The sequence below is a fragment of the Melanotaenia boesemani genome, chromosome 4, assembly GCF_017639745.1.
Source record: "Melanotaenia boesemani isolate fMelBoe1 chromosome 4, fMelBoe1.pri, whole genome shotgun sequence".
Lineage (NCBI taxonomy): Eukaryota > Metazoa > Chordata > Actinopteri > Atheriniformes > Melanotaeniidae > Melanotaenia > Melanotaenia boesemani.
In genome coordinates, this window is record NC_055685.1 from 1,469,379 (window position 1) to 1,492,448 (window position 23,070).

Consider the following 23,070-nt stretch of genomic DNA (forward strand, 5'->3'; position numbering starts at 1 on the left):
TATTATGTACATGTCAAATCATGACAATTATGTTTAAATAAAACAAGACATGTGCATCCTAACAGACTTGGACTATGTTCTCCCAGCACCTATTTTATCAGTTAATTGTATCTGTGGAATGGACGATAATTGATTTTGAAACCAATATCGTCCAATACCGATATTGTGCATCTCTACTTTACAGAACAGGGATTGTGCTTATCTTTGAAAGCATTTCAAGGTCTGAAAAATGCTGATTATCAGGGTGGAAAAAGGTTAGAAAATCATCTGGACTACACTTCAGTCAGGTTGAGGACAAGTGGAGGAAATTGAAGACCTTCATTAGAGTGGTCACACAAAGATTACTTAGACCACTTTGTACGATAATGTGTAGTTTCAAATGCACTCAGTATATATGTGAGGTCTTTAGTTGCTTTAGATTTTCTATTTGAGAAAACTAAAAAAGTGGAAGGCAGGGCTGCAAGGAAAACACTGCTGCCTCCGAGAAACAGATGGAACAAACTGCAGAAAAAGTAAAAAAATTTGTGTTTCATCAATTCTCTTTAATTCCCACTTGGTCTTGCACATCGTTGGAAGTCTGATTAGACATTTACGATGAGGTATAACTTGTAACTTCTGCTTCCAGAATGAGCTACACGGCTAAACGTGGGAGTGGTAAATATACTCACCTTAAACCAGCACGAGTATGAAAACCGACGAACATCAGAGTTGAAGCTGTTCTGTTTTAAGGAATAAACTAGAATTTCTCCAAACTGATTCCCACCCCGTCGTGATCTTCAGCTGCAGCCTCGGCAGGTGATAAATGCAAAGATTCAGACGTTTTCCATTCTGCATAGGGTAAAATACGACTACTTTTTCTATAATTTGTTTAGGTTTTCTTTATTAACTTTGAGGACTGATGATTGTATGTCACTTCATGCAGAAATGGGCCGATAGTGTGTAAAAATAATAATCCCAATTTACTTGAAAAGACTTTATTGATCCAGTCACACTTCTGTTGCATCTGTAATGAACGGTATAAAAACATGATAAAGAAAATATACAACAGATTTTTAGCACCAGGTTCTTCAAAAAACAAAGGGCCGATGGTTATTTCTGACATGACTGAACCTCTCCAACTTATTTATGTTTACATGGCAACCATAGTGACATACATATATACAAGGGTAGTCAGGCAGAAACTTTCTACGGGGTACATTTCTGACCTAAACACAGATATTTTGGATCTACCAGGTGTCTAATACATGGCAGGAAAACATAATAATCCAAATTAGTGTTTCTTAAAAAACTCTGGCCTTGTTTGTGACACAGCTGATAAGCAAAGGAGCAGTAGACTTAGCAGAGTCCCAGTGGAGGTAGGCATCTTCTGCTGCAACTTAAAGGGAGAGACAACAAAGAAAGGAAAAAAAAAACACTCCAAGGAAACTAACACACAATCTACCTTTATTTAAACTAAATAATGCTAATATGATCTCTCTTTTTTTTATAAATGCTATGACTTATTTTTTTGCTTCTTTAAGGAGAAAAAAAAAAGCAGGTGAGAAAACCGGTAGTACCCTCTAACCAACGTTATGCCTGAGCCTACAAGGCGCCTTCGGTCTTAATGGGTTTAAATCTCAGAACATCACAACATGGCTGTGGAAACAGATGAAGTTAACACACCTGGTCACTGATTCTCGTGTACATCCATTCGTCTGTCAACAATAAAATAATTTCTACATTATGATAAATCATCTGGGTTTGTATTGCACCAAAGAGATTCTAGATTTACAGTAGGGGTTGGTAGTGGGACACAGGATGTGCAAAATATAGGAGTAAACTGTGTAGTGGGATTAATAATCTCAAATGGAATAGTGCAAGAGGTACATCTGGCAGCGACATACAGTAAATGCTGTGGGTAAATGAGATGCATACAGATAGTTGAGCAAAAATCAGACAGATCCCACCAACCAACAAATAAAGCTTAATTTTCCTTCTACAACTGCATAATGCCACTTTCTTTATTCACACACACACACACCACCTGTGTTTTGTGGACGTGAATATGTAACCATTGGGATCAGCATTTGGAACCAAGATTTGCAAATGTAAAATATGTTAAAAGAAAATTACTCAAAATATTTAGCTGTAGTAGGGGACTATGGCCAATTACTGAAGTACATGTAAGTATATAGTTGGAGCCCAAACACACACACACACACACACGCGCACACACAGGAGTTAAGATGGCCTTAAAAAAAAATCCTTCATTACTAGATATGTACTGGGTTGCCAAAAACAAAAACAAAAAAGGCTCAGATTAAAACTGTTTAAAAATTTTAGTATTATTTTAACTAACCTATAATATTAAACCAAATTATTCAATTATTCAGAATTTCAAATGCGCTAAAGTAAGATTTTTAATAAATAAAAATGGACAAATTTTGTAGGTTTTAAGCAGGAGTGCCTTAAAGTAGAAAAACAACCAAATTTAGATTAAGATTTTCTTTAAGCTTAGTTGAACTTCATAGGTGGGGGGTGTATTCAGGTGGCACTGTGATAATGCAGGAGAGCGCCGTCCTTCCTTACAGCTACTCTTACAGAGCTCACTTTACAAGCACTTCTCCCATTAAAACTCTCCTTGATGAAATGAGTTCTACTCCTACAGAAAGACAAAGGCAAGTTGACCAAGAAAAAAAAAAGTAAATATGTATCAACGGATAAAAATAGTGCAACATCAAGCTTTTAAGTTAGACTGCTACATGACTGCTGAGTGTAAGACTGACCCTAAGCGGGATGGTCAGTCCAAGTGGTCAGCTCAACGTCTGAAGGCACCGCGTTCAACCACAGTCCCTTTCCCAGGGAGGAGGCCTCGTGCTTAATTTAGTTTTCTGCGAAGAAAAAAAAAAAAAGAACAGAATTACGTTATTTTTTTATTAGAGAACTTAGAAAATCCTTCTTCAAATTTAAAAAATAAAGCAAAGTAATTACCAAACACAAAGTCGCACCATCTCGGTCCTGTCAGGCCCCTCATTCGCGATTGTCTCAACTTTTTCGCTGGTGGTGGTTGTGGTAGTTCAGTAGATACAACCCCAGGGCTTCTTTTACACCTCTGCCTCCCCGCTGGCACCGCATCCTGCTTCTGCACTGATTTCACTACAGAATCCGTCTGCTGCCTTGTGTTACTTGTGCTCCTTTTTCTTTCACTTTTCACAGCTTCAACAACTTGTACCAGTTCTCTCTCCTTCCCAGCAAAGAGGTATGCAGAAGGTGACCCATCATCCAGTGTCACAGTACAGGAGTCCCACTCCTCAGCTGACTCGCTATCCGGAGAGTTGATCTTTCTCAGAAACACCCGGCACTCTTTTAGAGTTTCAGGACTCCAGGCTTTGGAACTGAGATTCTGCTCTTTGTGTGCATCCACAAGTTCCTGAGTTCGGTTAACAGAACAGGTGGCATTGCTCTCAAGACAGTCAGAGAACTGATCTTTTACTGACCTGTGCGATGCTTTACGACTTGGCCGTTGTCCAGTTACTACAGTTCTGTTTAAGCAAACCGATGTCACTTTTCTTTTCTTTTTGTTCCCCCGCTTCTTTTGACGTGTCTTCCTTTCCTTTTGGGTTAGGAACCTTGACCTTGCTCTGACCAAAGTTGCCTTGTATTTACCAGATGAGTTGCATCTCCACCACAGGACTCCCCGACTGCGTTTATGCATTGCAAATCTAGGAATAAAAAGCTGTCGCCTAACTTTATTCTTTTTCAGTCGTCGTTGAGCTTGCTGATGTTGCAGTGGGCTTTTTGGCACAGTTTTGGCAAACTTCTTGATATGTTTGCGGAGTCGCTCTGCCTGAGGACTATGGCAAACACTTTCTTTATTAGCAGAGCGAGGGAAGTGCATGAGTTCATAAGGATTACGGGAGCTTGCCTTCTTGACAATGGCCAGAGATTGTGTCTCTGTAGTCTGCATAAACCAGGAGCAGACCTGCTGCATGCTACAGGACCTTGGTTTGTTAGGTGAACAGTCAAACAGTGCTCTGACCACAGATGAATTTTTTGACTTTCTAGTTAATGAACTGCTCCCTTGAGTGTCTAATGTGGAGTTAAGAGAAATTTCATCATCTTGGGTCTCAGCAGTGTCTGTGACCCAGGTGTCAGAGATAAGTCGTATTCTCCTGGCAAGCTCCTGGTTCAATGTCTGCTCCTCAGCTGATGCTGCCCACCACCTTAGTGTCTCTTTTGGGCTAAAGATTGACTCTACAGATACTGCTGCAACTTTGCTCAGGTCTTGAGGAATGCTTGCCCTCTCTTGTCCATAGAACTGCCTTTTCTTTCCTGAAGTTTTTACACTTCTCTGTTGCTCTTCCTGTCTCCTTTCATTGCTTTCCTTGGTTAGCAGAAGCTGCTTAGAGCGCCGTAGAAGAGCATTACTGTGGCTGTATGATCTAAAACCTGAAGTAGCAACCGCATGCAGAAAGTGGATAGAGGGTTTTCTTACCCTCATCGAATGTCGCACTGCTACAGACCGATTTGGCAGTTCATCTTTATGCTTGTTTGTTTCTAACCCCTCCTCCATTTGACTCCTTTTGCTTGTTAACTGACAGCTGATTGTCCGGGGCTCTTTGGCAGATGTGACCTCTGGCAGGAGTGCTTTCTTAGGAAGATGTGTTTCAGGTGATTGCTGCTTGTCTTTATTTATCAGAATTTTGCGTTGACGAGGTGACACTGTAGTGACTGTAACAGATATTCCAGAGATTTTAACTTTTGCAGGTCTTCCTGGTTTTCTTGAGGGGGCAGATTCATCCCGCTTCGCAAATTTGATGTTGCCGCCTGACTGAGGAGCAGGCTCTTTTGCAGGGCTGACTAAGTTTATCTCTTCTGAGGCTGTTTTGATACTACTTGAACTCTTCTTAGAACGGTGCAAGAAAATGCCCAAGTCACCTTTAAGATCCACTCCCTGCAAAACATCACTAAAGTCTGTCTGTAGCTTGTCAAAACCCTCAGACACCATTCGTTTGTTTCTCCTTGAACGACCATATACTACCGTAATTTTGAGATTTTTGTTCACACTGTCCTCACTATCAGATGCCACAAGACATTTTCCATTTAATGTTCTTGTCTCTGTTGATGCTGCAGCATCAACAGCCTTCTGCTTACGAGGTCGACCAATGGGCCTCTTCACTTTTTGCTCCAAATGTGGTCCCAGCTTTTTTGGCCGGCCTGGACGTCTTTTTGGAGGAGTGGTTTCATGGGGAGATGGCAAATCATCTGGTGAATGTTGGCTTTCAGTTCCAGATAAACGCTTGGATGGAGTACTGTCGCTTGATCTTCTGGAGCCACTTTTAGGTGGTGAATACGCCGACATTGGAAAAGATGTTGTCTTGGCCAGCAAAGGCGTCGACTTGGCCGGCGAGGAAGCCGACTTGGCCGGCGAGGAAGCCGATTTGGCCGGCGAAGGTGTTGACTTGGCCGGCGAGGAAGCCGACTTGGCCGGTGAGGAAGCCGACTTGGCCGGCGAGGAAGCTGATTTGGCCGATGAGGAAGCCGACTTGGCCGGTGAAGGTGTTGACTTGGCTGGCGAGGAAGCTGACTTGGCCGGCGAGGAAGCCGACTTGGCCGGCGAGGAAGCCGACTTGGTCGGCGAGGAAGCCGACTTGGCCGGTGAGGAAGTTGTCTTGGCTGGTGAAAATGCTGACTTGGCCGGCGAGGAAGCCGACTTGGCCGTTGAGGAAGCTGACTTGGCTGGTGAAGGCGCCGACTTGGCCGGTGAGGAAGTTGTCTTGGCCGGTGAAAATGCTGACTTGACAGGGGAAGATGCAGATCTAGTGCACAAGGTAGCAGATTTACATTGTAAAATGACAGATTGTACTGATGCACACTTTCTGCTCTGCCTTTTGTGTTTCTGAGGTGCTCCTGACCATGAAGACTCTTCATAGGGGTCAAAAGGTTCTTCTGTTTGTGTAGTAGAACCAGAACCTGCTGATTTGAGACTATATTTAACTCCTCCTTTATCCTTTACTGGTGATACAAACATGAGCTTGATTGGACTAGTGTACTGGATTTGGGAGCTGAAAGGGCTCTCAACACTGATGGACTTAATAGTGACATCAGCATTTGATGAGTTTTTGGGCATATCAGGAACCTCTAGTCTTGAAGATGATCGTAGCCTTCTACTTAAGCCACAGTCAATATCATCTGCTCTTTTTTCTGGGCTGTGTTTTTCAGAACTCTCTTTGACTGTTGTTTGGGACAAGCTCTGATATGGAACTTTTATCTCTGTGTTAGAAAGTTCACAATGTTTTTTTGGTGTTTTATAGGCAAGCTTTCCTATGCACTCCTGTGAGGACAGGTGGGTTCCACTTTCTGATTTAAGATGGACATTGTTGGCATCTTTAGAAAATGAGTCCAAGGTGCTAGATGTCAAAGCCTTGTTGTTTTGTGCTGTACTGTTGAAGATGCTGTCAGAGATACTTGCAGGGATGAACAATCTGGGCTCTGTGACATAGGATAAAATCCACTGTGGAGGGACAATATTTCTTGTGGATTTTCTTACGCCCTTGCACTGGACTGACTGACACTTTTGTCCCTCTTTAACAGGACTGGAGGAATCTTTACCAGGTGTGTTGTCTGTGTCAAAGCTTTGGATTGATGGGGTTTCTACGAGACTCGTATCACAGCCACCTTTACAATCTTCTCTACAGGAACTACCATACTGATGTGTTGAGGTTGCGTTCACTGTTATCACCTGTGTCTGTGCTTCTTTTAAGTCTTGTGTTTTATGTGTACATTGTAGCTCAGGGTTTTGTATTTGAGTATTTGACAAAGTAAGTTGTTTTTTCTCACTTATCTCCCTTTCACTCTCCTCTCCTTTAACAGCCTCCAGCTCTTCTGTTATAACTGTTTTTATGGCTTCTTCAGTTTCCTCCCTGTCTCTTTCTGCTGAGAGCATACTCAGTGTTGCCTTCAGGACTTTATGATTCTCTACAGGTTCTACAACTACATTTTTTCTTTTAGACACCTCCTTAACAAGATCTGGGTCTGGTGAAGTGCCTGATGTAGTTATAGAATGATTTCCATCAGACACCTCCTTAACAAGATCTGGGTCTGGTGAAGTGCCTGATGTAGTTATAGAGTGATTTCCATCTTTCAGTCTTGCTTTCTTTGTTGGAGGTCCCCTTCTCCTGTTGTAGGACTGATCAAGCCTGGCAAGCTCACGTTTAATTTGTAAACTTTGCCTTCTGGTAGATGCATCATCAGCAGGTGTTGCTATAGCAACCAGAACTTCCTGGCGACGGCGGTAGCGGGTATTGGGCGACTTAGGCTCTTTCTTATCGTGTTTGTTAAACAGCTCACTGAGACTGTAGTCGCTAGCGCGGCCTGTGTGAAGCACTGTGGTGATGATTTCGGTCAGATGTGCATCAGCATGACACTGTAGGTTCTGACTGGTTGAGGGAAACTGTGGTTGCTCCTTTTCAGTAACACAGATAGGTGTCGGAAGCAGAGTAGGTTCTCTGTCTATAGATGTGATTGTCTCCAGTTTCTGACTGAAGCGATTCACAACATCTTGCAGCAAAGTCCCGCTTGGATTTTGATCAGCCTGACTATTTTCTGGGGTCTTACACTGTGGCTCGTTATCTGTAGCTGTAGCCACATCTGCTACCATGTGGCTACCACTCACAGAAATGCATTTAACCATTGGTTCAGCTTTCTCCACTTGCCTGTGGTGATGGAGGGCTGGTGGTTTTTCATTAGTTTTCTTACTGATGTCTGAGGGAATGGGGGACAGAGGGGGAGGAGAAGGGCTCTGTTCCCTCTGTAGGACAGGACAGTGATGATCCCCATCTCCAACCCCTCTATCTACTATATTTTTGACTTGTCTCAGACAGGTGTGGTTTGGATGACATGAACAAGAGTGAGTACAAGATGGGGATTGGGATACCACTGAAGAGGGCACAAAAGAACTTGCTATGCTGTTTCTGTGGCCCACTGCAAAGCTTTGGCAGGAAACACAAGGAAGTCTGTTGGAGCAGAGATTTTCCATCCTGCGCCTCTGCACACAACCATAGCTGGAGCCCCGATGACCTTCACTGTTACAGCTTCTGAAGGGATGATGATGGATGCTACAGCCAGTCTTTGAGTCTCCTGGATGGTACACGGCACTGCAATGACTTTGACGACTGCTATTTGCTGAAGTGCAGTACATGCTGTGGTTATAGGCTTTACATTCATTAAAAGGGGCTGAATGAGGTGTAAAGGTATCCAGTGGGCTTACACCACAGTGACAGCAGTGGGATTCAGTCTGACTGACATGTTTGTGATTAAGAAACTGGAGCAATTTTTCCTGGTGTGCCAGCTTCAGGATTTGGTAGAGTAAAGATCGGTGTGCTGAGCACAAAGAATGTAGAACAGCGTCCAACGTAGAACTCTGATGAAACTTAGTCCCTCGCCGTCCCAGATCTCCCAGTTCTTCTGTAACTGATGGCAGCTGGAAACTAAAGGCAAAAATGCAAAAAGTGGATTTAGGAAGCTTAACTTAAAACTGAGCCTAGCCTAGGTTTAGCTAACCGCATCCCTCTGCCTTTTCTTACTTTGAAACCTTGTTTGAGCACAGTAAAAAGATAACGTTAAATTTTTAACCCTTTAACCCTTTGTTGTGGCTTATTATTGAAGATCTAGAGTAATTTTAAATTTCATAACCACAACATAAAATGGCAATGAATTTTGGGATAATATAATCCACAGTACATCATTATCTTTAAATCTATAACCTAGGTAAAGGGTGACAAAAAAAAAAAACAAAAAAAAAAAAACAAACAAACAAAAAAAAGATCTTGCTCTGGTTTTCCCCCATTTTTACAAGACGTTTTTTAGCCAGAGCGCAAACTTTACTTGAGTAATATTTTAAAGTTAATGCACTTTTTAGACAAGACACATTCATGTGGCTACTGGGCCACAACACAGAACACTGGGGCTTATTTACAGACAGGGGGAGTGACTGCACTGTCCGGCAAGAACAGTATTACTCTACGATATTCACTTACAAATAGTATTTTTTGGAGTACTGAAGTGCAGTACCAAACCATATTTTGCTTGCATAGTAACAGTAAAGAGCTGCCAGTTCAGACCGATCACCTAATGAAAGGATATGGTGCAGTATGGAGGGGGAAAAAAAAGAACATGACCAAGGAGGCCTTGAACATCTGACTCTGACTTGTTGAAATCTATTATCAGGCGAGAATGGAAAACATGCTGCTTTCAAAACTATAGCAGCTTTTTTGGGAAAAAAAGTCTTAAAAAAATAAAAAATAGCAGTGTGCTGATATCATAGTGACATTCCTCTATTGACAAAATAATAATGCGCCACTACAGAAATCCATATTCAACAAATTGGAAAAAGAATTAAAAAGCCACATGCAATGATGGTGTTTTTGCTGCAGGTTTTAGTGGACGTGGTAAATTGTTAGTTTCCTAATCTGGATTTCTGTTGCTAGGTTTTATTCAAGAAAAGATGACAGCAGTTATTAAAAAGGATAAAACTCTGTCCTTGTTAAAAGTGAATTATCTTCAGGCAAACCTTTATGCCAAGTAAAATCATAACAGGAAACTAATTAAGTTAGAGAAATGTTTTATTGATAAGCTGCTGAAGGCAAATGATGACATTCTGCTGAAAGCAGAAGGAACGATTGTAGAAACGCTCAAACTAAAATATGTTTTGTCAACAGCATTTTTGCCAACCTTACAGTTCAAAAATGTTTAAATCAGTCAGCAGGCCATTTAAACGAGCATTTAACTGTATGATTAAGCAAGTTATTAAATATTGTTAACATTGAAGTATATGATGTTGGAAACTTCCTCCAGTGATTGACGTACCGTCTGTGTTGAGACTCAGCTCAAATGTAGCATTACATTCTGTAGTGTTAATATGGAACTTGTTAAAATAAAATTATTTTCTATAAAGAAATGGTCAAATAATTTAACAACAACATAAGCACTGAACAACCACAACAGTTAAAACGGTCATTTCTGGACTAAATAAATAGAAGTATATATTCAAAAGCATTCATGCAGGTGTAGCAACACACATATCACACTGGATCAAGTGGCTCATTACAAATCATACATCAAACTAAAATCACAATTCTGAAGCAGAATCAATAATAAATATGTATGCAGTAACAACACAAAACAGGATTCTATGTCTTTAAATCATAGTGCAACAATTGATTTATGCATAAATATTATATTAGGCTGCTTCACTGATTTGCCAGCAGATAAAAAAAACCCCCAAAAAACTCAAAGCCCAGCTCCATTTCCTCAGAATATACCGCAATGAACAATTAAGCCTGTACAATAAAGTTTTTCTATTTTTCAGGCAGGGTTTGGTCTTCTTAGGAGTAGCCTGAGACACGGGCAACATGTACCATTAGAAGCACATACATTCAGGAGTATCTATATAGCTCTTGGTTAAGAAGATTAAAATGCCACAACATTTTCCCACCCCCCAAAAAAGAAAAAAGCTTTAAAATACAAAAGCTTTCCTTGATTATTTAGCTTATAATTTGCCAAATTTTCAAATGCCCTTTTGACTCAATTCAATGGTTTCACGCAGAAAATCTTTGTTGCAGTACTAAACTGGTTTGATGGCAATAAATTTACACCAGGTGTTGTTCCTTGAGACAAAATGTTTACAAGTGTTCCTAAGCAGAGGCAAGCTTTTCCACAAGCAGATCTGGTATTCTAAGACTGAGGACTTAATGTGAAACCCCATATATGGTGTAGGCAGATAAAAGTTCAGAGGTATATGTGACAATGAGGTTAGAGTGTGTGAGAGTATGAGAGGCAAGCTGACATTGCAGCAAAACAAATCAAAGCAGCTTTGTGTGGCTTACCCTGAAATGCTGCTTTGGTAGTAGCATTATAAACGGAAACAGGCTCCGACAAAAAACATGTAGCTCAAGCACTTTGCCAAAAAAAAAAAAAGAAAAAAGAAAAAAGGTTTTTAAGCCCTAATAATAACAATATGGACACAATAACAACTTTTCACTAAAACCCTAGACTACTGTAGCTTCCAGTAGTTGACACAATCAACCATCAATAACAATAAAACCTATACATGCAACAAAAGTTAATCCGTCTTTTAGGGTCATGCACTTCACTGCATCTTTGACTGATATGAGTTCTTCACAAAGCTACTGTGTCAGAAAAAACAGTCCAGTAAGGTTAAGCAGCAATTCTGAATGAGGTTAGCAGTAATACAGCTACAGTAGCAGAATTAGTAAATATATGTAGTAATAAAAGAACAACCTTTACAAACAGTACACATAGATATTGACATTACTCAAGCTTTATCAGTGCACATTTTGAAACATGCTGCACATCTGCATTCCAACTACACTCAATACAATGTTCAGACTAGTTCGCAAAAAATGATAGCGGAAATTATGTGGACACAAAATGGCTTTTAAGCTGATCTTTTGAGCATATACTCAAAGATGTGGCCCCCACAGCATTTAGTATGTACAGTCTCCATGTTCAAAGAGGACTCTAACAATAGTAATGAGTTTCAATTTTTATAATGGCTCTAAGTCACTTCGATAAGCTTGGGTGAGATACCCAGAGAGATAGAAAGCTGCAAATGACAATCATCAGTGCCCCCTTACGGAGAAGCTTTAATAATTTAATCAAACCTGAATAACCTAATAATTTAAAACAGCTAGCAAATATGAGAGTCACACTTTAATTCATAGCTTTAAGAGGTCCACAACTGTGTTTTTCAAAACTTATCCTTAGCAGTCTTTCAGACAATGATCACGGTTGGTTTATCTCCATGAAGAAAAATCTTATAATAAAACAGTATAGCATTAAAAACCAAGTTAAGATAATCCCAGAGGGCTTAATGGGTACTAGTGATATTTTATCTCTTGCAGCCAACAAATCACCTGTTGAGCAGTCCACACATAGTGTTGCAAGTCATTTCAGTAAAAATGAGTTATAAAAAGTCAGCAGTCTGCAAACAACTGCTCACTATAATAACCTGTAAACAAAAATTTTGAGGTTTTAAATGGTAAAAAGAAAAGATACATGAATAAAGAAAATGTCAACAGAGCAAATTCTAATGTTATCCATTATGGTATATCAGCAGTGGAGCTTGGGAAGTGGCAGGCGAATTGGTGATACACTTGTTGGATTAAAAGTTTGGTCACAAACTAATAGAGCAAACATATGAGTATCACAGAGCTCCACTATCATCCAAAACTATTATAAATAAATAATAAATTTACCATCTGCACATCTAATTTGAATATCTCAATTCATTTTGAGTTGTACTGTTTGGGGATTTGCTCATGACAGGAATCATTATAGGAATAACATAATGCAAGTTACATTGTTCAAGATATTTTAGCTCCAGGGATAAAACACTATGAGGAGTTTGTTGAGTTTAGCAGCCCCTGTAAACAAAGATGCACCAAGCACCACTGCTTTCTGAAAAACGCTGTATTTAGCAGATGCTTTAAATACAGCCAAGGATTATGTTAGAAAAATACAGCTTAAAGTATGACTATCACACTACAAACAAACAGTTAAAAGACCTGAATATTAATATCCACGTATTTTGAAAAGGCATGTGTTGTGTTTTAACAAGTGTCTCCAGAAAACGGGTATCTTGTGAAAGGTGAAGTGTTCAAGTGTTGAGGAATTTCGAGGCGTTCCGTGGTCTAGAACCTCTTTGTGTCGGCAGCTGAGGCAAGACTTCCTGAGTTAGTGGAACCGGTCATGGTACCCGATCCAGAAGTGATGGAACTGGATAAACAAAAGTTAGTAGATTTCTTCTTGGGAGGATTCTTCAGTGTTCCAGTGCGCTCTTTGACTTTGTATTCCAGTGTGCTATGGGGCACGCCATAAACCCCTTGGGCCTTAGAGACACTCATGCGACCAGCCATCACCATGGTGATTGCCTCCTCCATCAGTTCGTGGTCGTACTGACGGTATCTCCCACGTTTCTTTCTAGGTTGTTTGTCTTTGTCCCGGGAACTGAGCCCCTCTTCTGATTCATCCAGTGAAGATCCACGTGGTCCCAGACGATAAGGTGACTGACTGACACTGCCCAGACAGCCTTGTGCCAAGAACGGAGGTCTGAGTTTGAAGAGGGATGAAGGTCTGGCAGATGCTGTAGACGAACTGGCAGTACCCTCAGTTAATGAGGTACGTTGATGTAGGTTTTCGGCTATGCTGCAATTCTCAGCTGAAACTGATCTGGTGTAGTCAGACATGGAACGGACCTGAGGAATACGCAGAGGTGTAGGAGACTCCAGACTAGAAGTTGGGCTTGATGGGGGCTGGAGAGAATCCCTGAGCTGGGAGAAACAGTGAGGGGCGGTCTTTTGTGAACCGCTTGGCTGATAGAAGGTAAGAGCTGATGATGGGAAACTTAAGTCTCCATTCTCCTCTGCGCCTCCCCCAATTTCTGCCCGCTCTGCCCAAGCTGCCACCTTCTGGAGAACAAGGCGGGCTTCACCGCCTAACGTGGACGACATCACATTGTGTGATGCCACTTCATCCCTGAAATCTCTGCTTTCTGATGTAAGCTGAAGCAACAACCCTTGCCTCCCCTCAGCCCAGGTGTCCAAACCTCGCCTCAGGGTTTGAAGGGGTATTCCATAAAGCAAAGCTGCGCGCTGCTCCTGCAGCCTCCCTGAACGGATATCCTTCAAAGCCTTGGACAGCAACCCCTGTGACAGCTCCCAGCTCCTCTCAGTGTACTCCTTCTGCCTGTGCTGCCTCCTAGGGATGGGAGGACCAAACAGCAGGGTGAGGATGGAGGGGGGTTGATTTTGGCATTGGGGACAGGGGAGGGGGTGTAGACCCAGGGGTCCACTCCTTTATGCCTTGTGGTGGTAACATCACTACGATTGTTAGTTTCATGTCTGTATGTTTTCAGTCTGTTTCTGGGCTCTCAAACACACACTGCTGTTGTGTGTCTGCCATGCACACACATTCTTTGCGTGTGGCAAAGCCTCTTCACGTCCAGGTGGGACAGTCTGTGAATGGCTGGGGTTACTTTGGCGCTCACATTCAACCCCTGCAGTTTTGTGATTTCCAGTGAAACTCCTACATGCTTGAAGGTTGAATATTCAAACTCATAAATGGTTCAGTATGAAACGGAAGTAAAATCATTATGAAATACTGCTGTGTTTTCATTTTACAATCCTGAGCTGTTGGCAAATATGATAATACGGACTCTGCTGTGACGTTACCGCTCAAGATATAAAAGAGTCAACCCCATAGAACCAAAACACCGAACACAAACTAGCTCCCAGCATGACTTACAATTACCAATGCACTTCAAAAATAGTGGCCAGGTTATTTTTTTAGGCAGAGGAAATGTCAACTGTCTGATTTAAATCAAGCAACACTATCAATTATAACAGAAATGCACAACAGTTGTAATGCCATCTTACCGATCTTTCTCACAATATTGACTAGAGAGAAGATGGTGGGGTCAGCAGGGATAAACTTATTTAGCAATCAGAATTGTTTCGAGAGAAAATGCTTAAAGCAAGGCATTTAATACTATATTTATGAGGAACCCCGACTTTTCATTAGTTTTAGATTTCTTCCACGTTCACTTTTTAACATATTTAAATATCACAAATTCATAGCAAGAAGCAATGCAAGCATGACAAAACTCTTACCCCAAAACTTTGTGATTAGATGACGATGAAGTTGCTGAGCTGGCAAAATTCCGGTTGGATAGGTCTAGCACGCCATCTGTTACAAGACAAATTTATTTGTTAATGGCAGGATTCCGAGTCCTTTCAATGTGCATCTACTCTGCAGTCTGAACACCTTCGAAGCTGAAAATATTCATGCACATTCCTTGCATTCAAGCTTTTTTCCCTACCTGGTTCAGGCTTAATCTCCTTCTCTTCCAGCATTCGGCTCACTGTGAGGTCCAGAGGGGCATCTGATGTTTCTGACAATGGCGATGAGGACCTTGTTACACCATTTGTATTGGTGCGGAGCAAGCACTTGGATGCGTACTCCACAGCAAATTCGCGTATCATCTTCTTCATCAGCTCCTGGGCAACCAGAGGTATGTTCGAATCACAGTCCATGGACACATCTAACAAAGAGGGCACAGAAACAGATGGAAGTTAAAATGATTTAAACTAAGTCAGGGAATCCCTTAATCTTTAAAAACTTATTTCATCCAGCACAACCTTAGTAACTGGACCAGCTGATTTGGCTGATTCAGCATAACATTTCCTTTTTCAACCAAATTCATGGCTGCTGCATCTGCTTGTACACATCTGCATCAGCCATTAAGAGGCCACTATGAAATTCTGTAGCTGACTGCATGCAAACAGAAATTGCATAATTCAGCAAATCATGTGAAAACCTTAGATGAATAAAAGAACCATAAAAACATGGATTTTATGCTTCAAAAAGTCACAAAAGTCTAACTATTGACTAGTCAGCAGAGGAAACATATTTGTAATGGGTGACAGTCACACTGCAGGTCTTAATGTTCAATTCCAATTTTTTTCTGAGATTGGATTTGTTTTGTGGTAGCTCATTATAATTTTGATTTAAATCTAATCGTCGTTAAACTCCAGTGTAAACAATCAACAGCCATAAAGTGACCTGCATGCACAGACGTGACGTCACACACAGCTTTCTGTGTTTATGGAAGTAACATTTGCTTCTTCTGTCTCCCCCTTCCTCCATTACAGAATTGTGATGTTCGTCTCATCTTAGTGATATAAAAGTTGGATGAAATGCAACATGACGGCTTAAACTGAGTTCAGTTTGACAAATTCCAGAGGGCTGGGTTGGATTTTGGGAAAATAAATAAAGAAATAAGATTTGTTTGGCGCTTTGAGAACGCACAAACGGCCTCTGGTTCAGGTCAAAGAAGAGCTCGGTCCGCCTACAAACGCAAGTCTCGGTCTGCTTTAAGTACAGGAAGTGGACTATAAAACAAAGTGCATTATGGGTTTGGGCAGGACATCGCGGGTAAACACAACCAAAACATAAGTGTGTGTGGGGCGATAGGTGGCTCTGGGTGGGAGAAATGGCTACTGGTAAGATGCAAAAGAATTTGGGAATTGTTTTATAGAGATATGATCAACCCAGTACAGATAGGATCTGACGCAGCCTTTCCCTTTTATGGGACTGAAAAGTGTATATTCTATTAAGTCACGACTGTCCAAATTTAGTCCTCAAGGGCCACCAAGATATGTCACTTTTAAGAGTACAAAAGTTGTGTTTCTGGAGGAGGGATTATGTCTAATTGTAGGCTACTTTCTATTTCATGCAACCATAAAAAAAATCTACGTTCAATATTTAATAAAGATACTGTATGAGAAGTAGGGTATCATTTACTTATTTCTCTGCCAGAAACAAAAAATAGGTCAATATTATGCTCTCCATATTTTGTTTTCTGGTTTTAAGACAAAACACAAAACCAAAAGAAAGAAATTAGCTAAAACCTTTTGACTGGCTTGTTTATTTAATCAGTAAACCCAATTAAAACAAGATGTATCTGCTGCAAGAGATAAAAGAGAGGGGCTACATGGTGGTTAGCACCGCAGCCTCACAGCAAAAAGGTAACGGGTTCGAGCCTCGGCTGGCACGTTCTCCCCCGTGTAGGCGTGGGTTCTTTCCAGGTACTCCGGCTTCCTCCCACCATCCAAAGACAAACATGTTAGGCTAATTGGTCACTAATTGGTCTCCCTAGGAGTGAGTGCGTGTGGTTGAAGGGTTGTTTGTCTCTCTCTGTGTTGGTCCTGAGATGGGCCCAGGGTGTACCCTGCCTCTCACCTGCTAAAATGCCGGGATAGACTCCAGCTTACCCGCAACCCGTAATGGACAAAGCAGTACAGATAATGAATGAATGAATGCTACAAGGAAAACTTTGTAGTAAAAAAAAAATCTTTGTAGTAGAGCACAACCACAAATTTGGTCAAACTTAAGTACTGGAATGCATCTAATTGCTTTCACTTGCCCGATCAGACAAATGCACAAGATTTTCCCCGAAACACAGAGTTTAGTTTCCCTGACATCGCTAATGTCGAGTTCTGCTACCACTCTGAAAGTTCACCCATTTACTTACGTAAAGGGAGTATAAATGAACCTTGACTGGAAACGGCAAGGAAAGTGGCAAAGCAAATGATTCACATGGTGAACATAAACCGACTCACCTTTCTTGTGAAACACTGCTTGGAGGAACCTGTGTGCTGACTGGCTGCTCTCAGAGATGGTCAGGGCCTGACAGGGAGATAAATCAGAGGGGGAGGAGGAAGGCGACATGGCTGCAGGTACTGGATCCTACGTGCAAAGAGGGACAAGTTACTTTATTAACCTTTGATACTTGGATGTTACATTTGTCAAGAACTAAGAATGACTGAGAAGCTCGGAGGTAAAAACACTGACGTCATCATGGCAAAAAATTCTTACACTGAGTTTGTCCAGTGAAAGGTTACAGAATGAACATTGAGAGCGGCTCGCTTCTGGGGACCAGTCATCCACCTCTTCAGGTTCACAGCCTAAGACAAAACAACACACATCCAGGCATTACAGTAACAGTGTGAGGCACATCAGGGAACAAACACTCTTAATTTGTCCACAAATTTGATAAGCATAACAACGGTTTCTAAACTGCATCATTATATTAACTCTGCTCTCTGCAAACCATTGACACATTAAAAAATTAACTATTTTAACTTTGGCTATGTGTAATACAGCAGATTATCCACAAAGTACTTAAAAGCCAGCAAGTAAAAACCCCTTTCATGCTGGCCTGTATTTTGCTTTCTGTTCACTCATCAACACTGCAATAATGAGCCCAGTATTGAGAAACATAAAAACTGAGTGTGTACACTTTCATGCTGACCTGTTTAGGCCCAACATCAATCTTCAGTAACCACTAAATTCTACATTTACTCATTAACAACCGTTTGCAATATATTGAGTGATTTATTTAGCTCAAATCTGGTAACAAAATTCCAGCTCCTAGTAAGATAATTCACAGACAATTATTCCACCCTTGACTTGTATGTTGTATTACAATGAAGATGTGGTGGCTAGTCATTATGACTAGTATTCAGGTAAGCCCTTCACTGTGGATAGAAACAGGCCACCCTAAAATGTGGACTTTTATCCCAAAGTAATAACTACCACAAGTGTCAAAAATCACAAGAAAGTGTGCCATGAGCATGCTCAGTGCAGTGATGTCTGTTACAGTGGTGTTGGCATGATTGAATGCATCTCATTCAACCATCGGCTGCTTTAGGAGTTTCCTTCAAGAGACAGGGTGCACTGTGAGGTTTACTGCTCCGCATGATCCCAATAGTGGACGCACTTGACACAGAGTGCAGTGAACTATGAGTTCACGTGGCCATTATTCACAAAGTGTTGACAGAAAAGTGAAAATGTACACACAGAAAAGAAAAATAGAGAAAAGAAACTACTTTGAGCATATATTCATAATCACTGTCCTGAATGAACATAATTAAGGATTATCGTTTACATGAGTACATTTGCATCTATAGGTGAAGGATGGATAAAGTTGCTATGAAAAGCATACTATATTATAAACCTCACTTGACAAGATTTTATTTTTAACTACAAGCTAAACCACAATTCCTTGGGCTGGTGAAAACAAAATCAAGCCTTTTTCCTTAAAGATTAAAAAATTTAAAATACTCCTAATGACGGATTAGTACACTGTGGAAACATATGTTTTTATTTTCCAGATTGGTACAACCCTGCCATTTGTATAAATGATGTAACTGCATGTTACATAACTACATAATTCTGCATTATACATTCCTTGCCCTATACAATGCGATGCACTTGAAGGCAGCAGTTCAATAATGCAAAGGTAGTATCAGAGGCCAGTTAAAGAAAATATTCTAGTCTATTCAACAGCAAAGTAAAGCCAGGTGAAAGCAGCAGTGGGATATAACCCACTGCTGAGTGTATCATCATGCAGCACATTATGTATTCCCTAAGCACTAGCTACCGATCGAGCATGTGACCACTTGTATAAGAAGAACTGGCCTATTTTATTATGTTTAATAGTTTCAGTTACTGTGCTGCAATTTTCTTTGTGCCCTTTTTTATGATCACTTGCCTGTATTTCTGTTTCCTTTCTTCCAAACTATAATAGCAGTCAGTAAAACTTTGACCTTCTGCCCAGTGAGGCATATGGTGGAGGGAGTATTACAGTGGACACTAGAAAGGCTTAAATTAAGAAAACATTCAAATTTCAACCTTATTTAAATTGACTCCACATGATAATTTCAAGACATGCATCCAGGACTCATGTCTTGATTGATATGAAGCATGGGTACAGCCTCCACTTCTGTTTCTCAGTCACAGGACTGAACAGTGAACAGAAAAGTTTTTTTTCTTTTGCAATGACAAAGACCTTTTTAGATTTACATGCCTCTTTTATTACTTGTCTCTAAGGCATCTGTGTGAAATGATGTCATAATTACCATAGCTATACTTCTTAAAATGAGTTAAAATCATAAATTCTGACAATAAAAGTCCAACAAACATTACTGACATGTCACAGAAGAAAATACACAGTTGTATTAATAAAGTCTGCATTCCATGTGGGAGGGGGAGGGGAGGGAGTCCTGCAGGTATGCAGGCTGGTTCACGGTCAAGGTTGACTGGGGAACTAAGCAACTGTTAACATCAGAGATCAGATTTGTTATTTTCATGCTTTGGTGAGTGAAAATGTCTGTGATGAAATGACAGTTATTTCGTTATTGACTCCTTGTGAATGTTAACAATTTCAACTAAGTTTCACAAGACTGACCACCTAAAAACAGCAATGTTAATTTATTTCTGAGTCCTATTTCAAAGAAAAAAATAGGTTTCCTTATACTCCTTACTAGTTGGAAAAATTACTGACAAAATACTAATTGTACCAACTCAATCCCTTGACCTATTAATAATTAGGAATTAGCTGTGAACTTAATAAAAAGACTTCATTTGGTAAAACTGCTGTTGGAAAATAATAAATATTTGTTTTTAAGGATTTACAGAAATCAGTTTGACAGAGTTTGAGCTTCAAAGATAGGGTTAACATGTTAGAAGGATTGGGAAACAACTATTCCATTGGTCTGATGTGACTATGCAAAATTGCTATGTTACAAATATGCACAATCAATAACCCACCAACAAATAAATTGAGGTCTTTCAGCAGAATTGGACCATAGATTCCCTCCAGAATACATTCAAACCCTGCAAGACAAAATAAACAACATGTCAGTACTGATATTAACAAGAGACTGGAAGTACTTGACATGTTAGGACAGTCTGTTCCATTAATTTGTGTATTCATATATCTAAGCTAGGTCTACGGCCACAACGTTTTTACCAAACAGCTGTGCCGCTACGGAAGGCTGTAAACGTCTTTAATTGAAAAGAAAAAACAAAAAAAAAAACAAAAAAAAAAAAAACACTTTCACTGCTTCGTGCGCTTGGCCAACAATACGTGCATACGTGAACAGTTATGACGATAATTATTTTTCTTAAAGCTAATTCAGGCAAAGCTAGGCTATTGGTACCTGTGGAGTAAAAATTGTGCCAAGCATTAAACTAAGTGCTGATAAACTGCAAACAGAGACTCCTGAAGTGAATGTTTTCCTATATTATGGTATATTCTCAGATCAAATGACATCGACTTCTCTAACGTGTCAACAATACCCTCCCCCAAAATGACAGCTTAACATTTTCCTTAGCTTAGCCTCCGATTACCAGATCCATAATAAATACAAGTGTCAGCAAACAAATCCAGTTAATATCATCACTACAGTGGACAAATGGTAAGGTACGCCTTGTTAATGGATGTATGAAGGCTTCTTAGTAACATGAATGCGTCGGAAAAAGCGAAGACCGGTGAACAGCCAGCTAGCTCACCGGGAACAAACAAAGGGAGTCAACACATACGAGCTAGCGTGTAGCTGTTAGCCGGTGCAGTTCACCTCCTATAGTGCTATGAGCTACCAGCTAGCTACTATTTAGCTAGCTAACATTAGCTAGCTATACAACACAGAACGGCACAGCGATTGCTCTGCTGTAGGGAAAAGTATTTTAAGTCCGTCGATTTAGTACAAAATAACCAGTTGGATGCAGTTCATACCAACGCAGTGTATTAATCTATGTCGCCAAGAATCAAGTTCCCGCCGAAACCCTTTCCTTTCTGCCGTGCATTTGGTGCACTGCACGGCCGCCATTCTCGGTCCTTCCCCCCCTCTGTCTCCCTCTGTTTGAACCTCAGGAGGAAGCTGCTGCACAGTGAGTGTGTTACCCACAACTCACCACCAGAGGGAGCAACAGTCGTCTTCTTTTCGCTTTTTACTGTCCAACCTGTTACTATATCGTGCTTTACCCGGGAAAGTAAAGCACAATATAATTATTAAGGTGTGTAACAGTTAATACATAAATATATACATCTATATCTCTTAAAAAATTTACCTCTTCCTTTTTAAACTTGAATGTTTACATGCCTTATGGTGCTCCTTAAACCGTCATATCTATCGTTTATTGCCCTTTAAAGTGAGCAATCTAACACATTGAAACAGAATACAGATTCCACTTTAAAACAATAAGGTATTATTTCTAGAATGTTAATTATAAAACCCATAACTTCATGGAGTCCCGAAGGACCTGGGTCATTAAAAAAACCAAACAAAACAAAACATTATGTCTACAAGATATTATTAAAGCAAGATCAACTGTGTAAATATCACTTGCCTCATATTCACAGTGATGTTGAATCACTATCATGGTGTGTTATTAAAGCCATAGAAAAGCAGGTCCAGCTATCAGTCTTAATTTAAAACTAAACTTAGAAGGCTTTGAAGTAACGCACCTTTGACATTCAGCTCATGATAAATACAACCACACGAGGGCAGCAGAGCACTTTCAGAGCCAGCTTTTAGCTGTAACTCCTGTGTAAATTAAAATGTTAATATTAAAACAGGGCCAAATGTATTCACTTGATGGCACAGACCTTAGCACCATTAATACTATTATCTGACTTTTTATTAATTTAGCATTGGGTAACACTGAGTCTTTGCCATGCTTGCCAGCTGGGAAGCCAAACCCCAGACTCTCTCTGAGGCCCAACAGTGCCGACTATACTGTGTCATATAAATCTAGTGTGCAAATGGGAATACAAGGCACCAAAACACATTATGAACTTTAATTATGGAATTAAGTAATGTGCTTATATTATCCTGAGAGAATAGGCAAAATATGCTACACAAAAAACACATGTTAAGTTTTTATCCTCTGTGCCATAGAATATCAATAAAACAAACATGTGTTCCTTTATTTGTGTCTATTATTGCACTAAGGAAGAACTAGGGTCCCTCCCAACCCCACTTCACCTTAGGTTTCTTTGGCTGATTAATGAAACCATGCATCAATGAATCTCAATGCAGAACCCCAGGAAATAGTTCATTGTGTGTGTGGAAGTGACAGAGTGAGGGACAGAAGCAGGGAGGCCGATTAGAGAACATTTGAGATCCAGTTGTGATGAGCCGTGAAGGGCTTCAGAACAGATAGGCACATATGAATGAATGTTGGGCACGGCGAAGGCAGCAAGTGCCACAGGCCCAGGTGGAATTCATTGTCATGGTGACTTAAGGTGCTGTTGCTGTGGAGATGGTGATGAAAGACGGCAGTCTGGTGGACGGCATTTCTGAGCCAGAGCGTGACCAACAGCATACAGCCCACTGCACCGTGGGGACAGAGATGATTATGTGCAGGGTCACCATAATGTCGAGAGTGTGAGCACTTCAGGCACACATACGTCTGGGATCTGTGTGTGTGTGTGCACGCGTTTGAATGTCTATTTTTGGTGTCGCAGCATATGCATTGACTGATCAGGAAAAGGTAGCAATTTAGCACCGAGGTGGTGGTCCCTCTGCAGCAGCTGCAGAAACCCAGAGGAGCTTTTAACACTTTAGTTTCACAAAGTTCTGACTGTAGTTATGGCTACTCAGATGTGAGTGTGTGTGTGTGTAAGCTTGAGCCTAACTGTGCCAGACCACACCTGGATCTTGT

At 40.7% G+C, this 23,070-nt stretch overlaps 1 protein-coding gene across 5 annotated transcripts; it reads right to left on the reverse strand.

Moving 5' to 3' along the window:
- Window positions 1-958: 958 nt before the first annotated feature.
- On the reverse strand, window positions 959-21,272 carry LOC121638065 (ligand-dependent nuclear receptor corepressor-like protein). Of its 5 annotated transcripts, none has more exons than XR_006009985.1 (9): window positions 21,140-21,272; window positions 20,173-20,238; window positions 17,437-17,525; window positions 17,181-17,307; window positions 14,879-15,100; window positions 14,670-14,745; window positions 2,971-8,468; window positions 2,766-2,870; window positions 959-2,641 (listed from the first exon to the last, which is right to left on the reverse strand). XR_006009985.1 is itself a non-coding variant. In XM_041982504.1 (9 exons), the coding sequence occupies exons 1-9, from the start codon at window positions 21,231-21,233 to the stop codon at window positions 2,863-2,865; spliced, it is 6,033 nt and encodes a 2,010-aa protein (XP_041838438.1). In that variant the 5' UTR covers window positions 21,234-21,272; the 3' UTR covers window positions 959-2,862. The 5 variants fall into 5 exon arrangements, 4 of the variants coding, with proteins under 4 accessions (XP_041838438.1, XP_041838437.1, XP_041838436.1 ...); XM_041982504.1 differs by having other exon boundaries at window positions 959-2,870; window positions 2,971-5,588; window positions 5,736-8,468; XM_041982503.1 differs by having other exon boundaries at window positions 959-2,870; window positions 2,971-5,546; window positions 5,589-8,468.
- Between the last annotated feature and the right edge of the window lie 1,798 nt (window positions 21,273-23,070).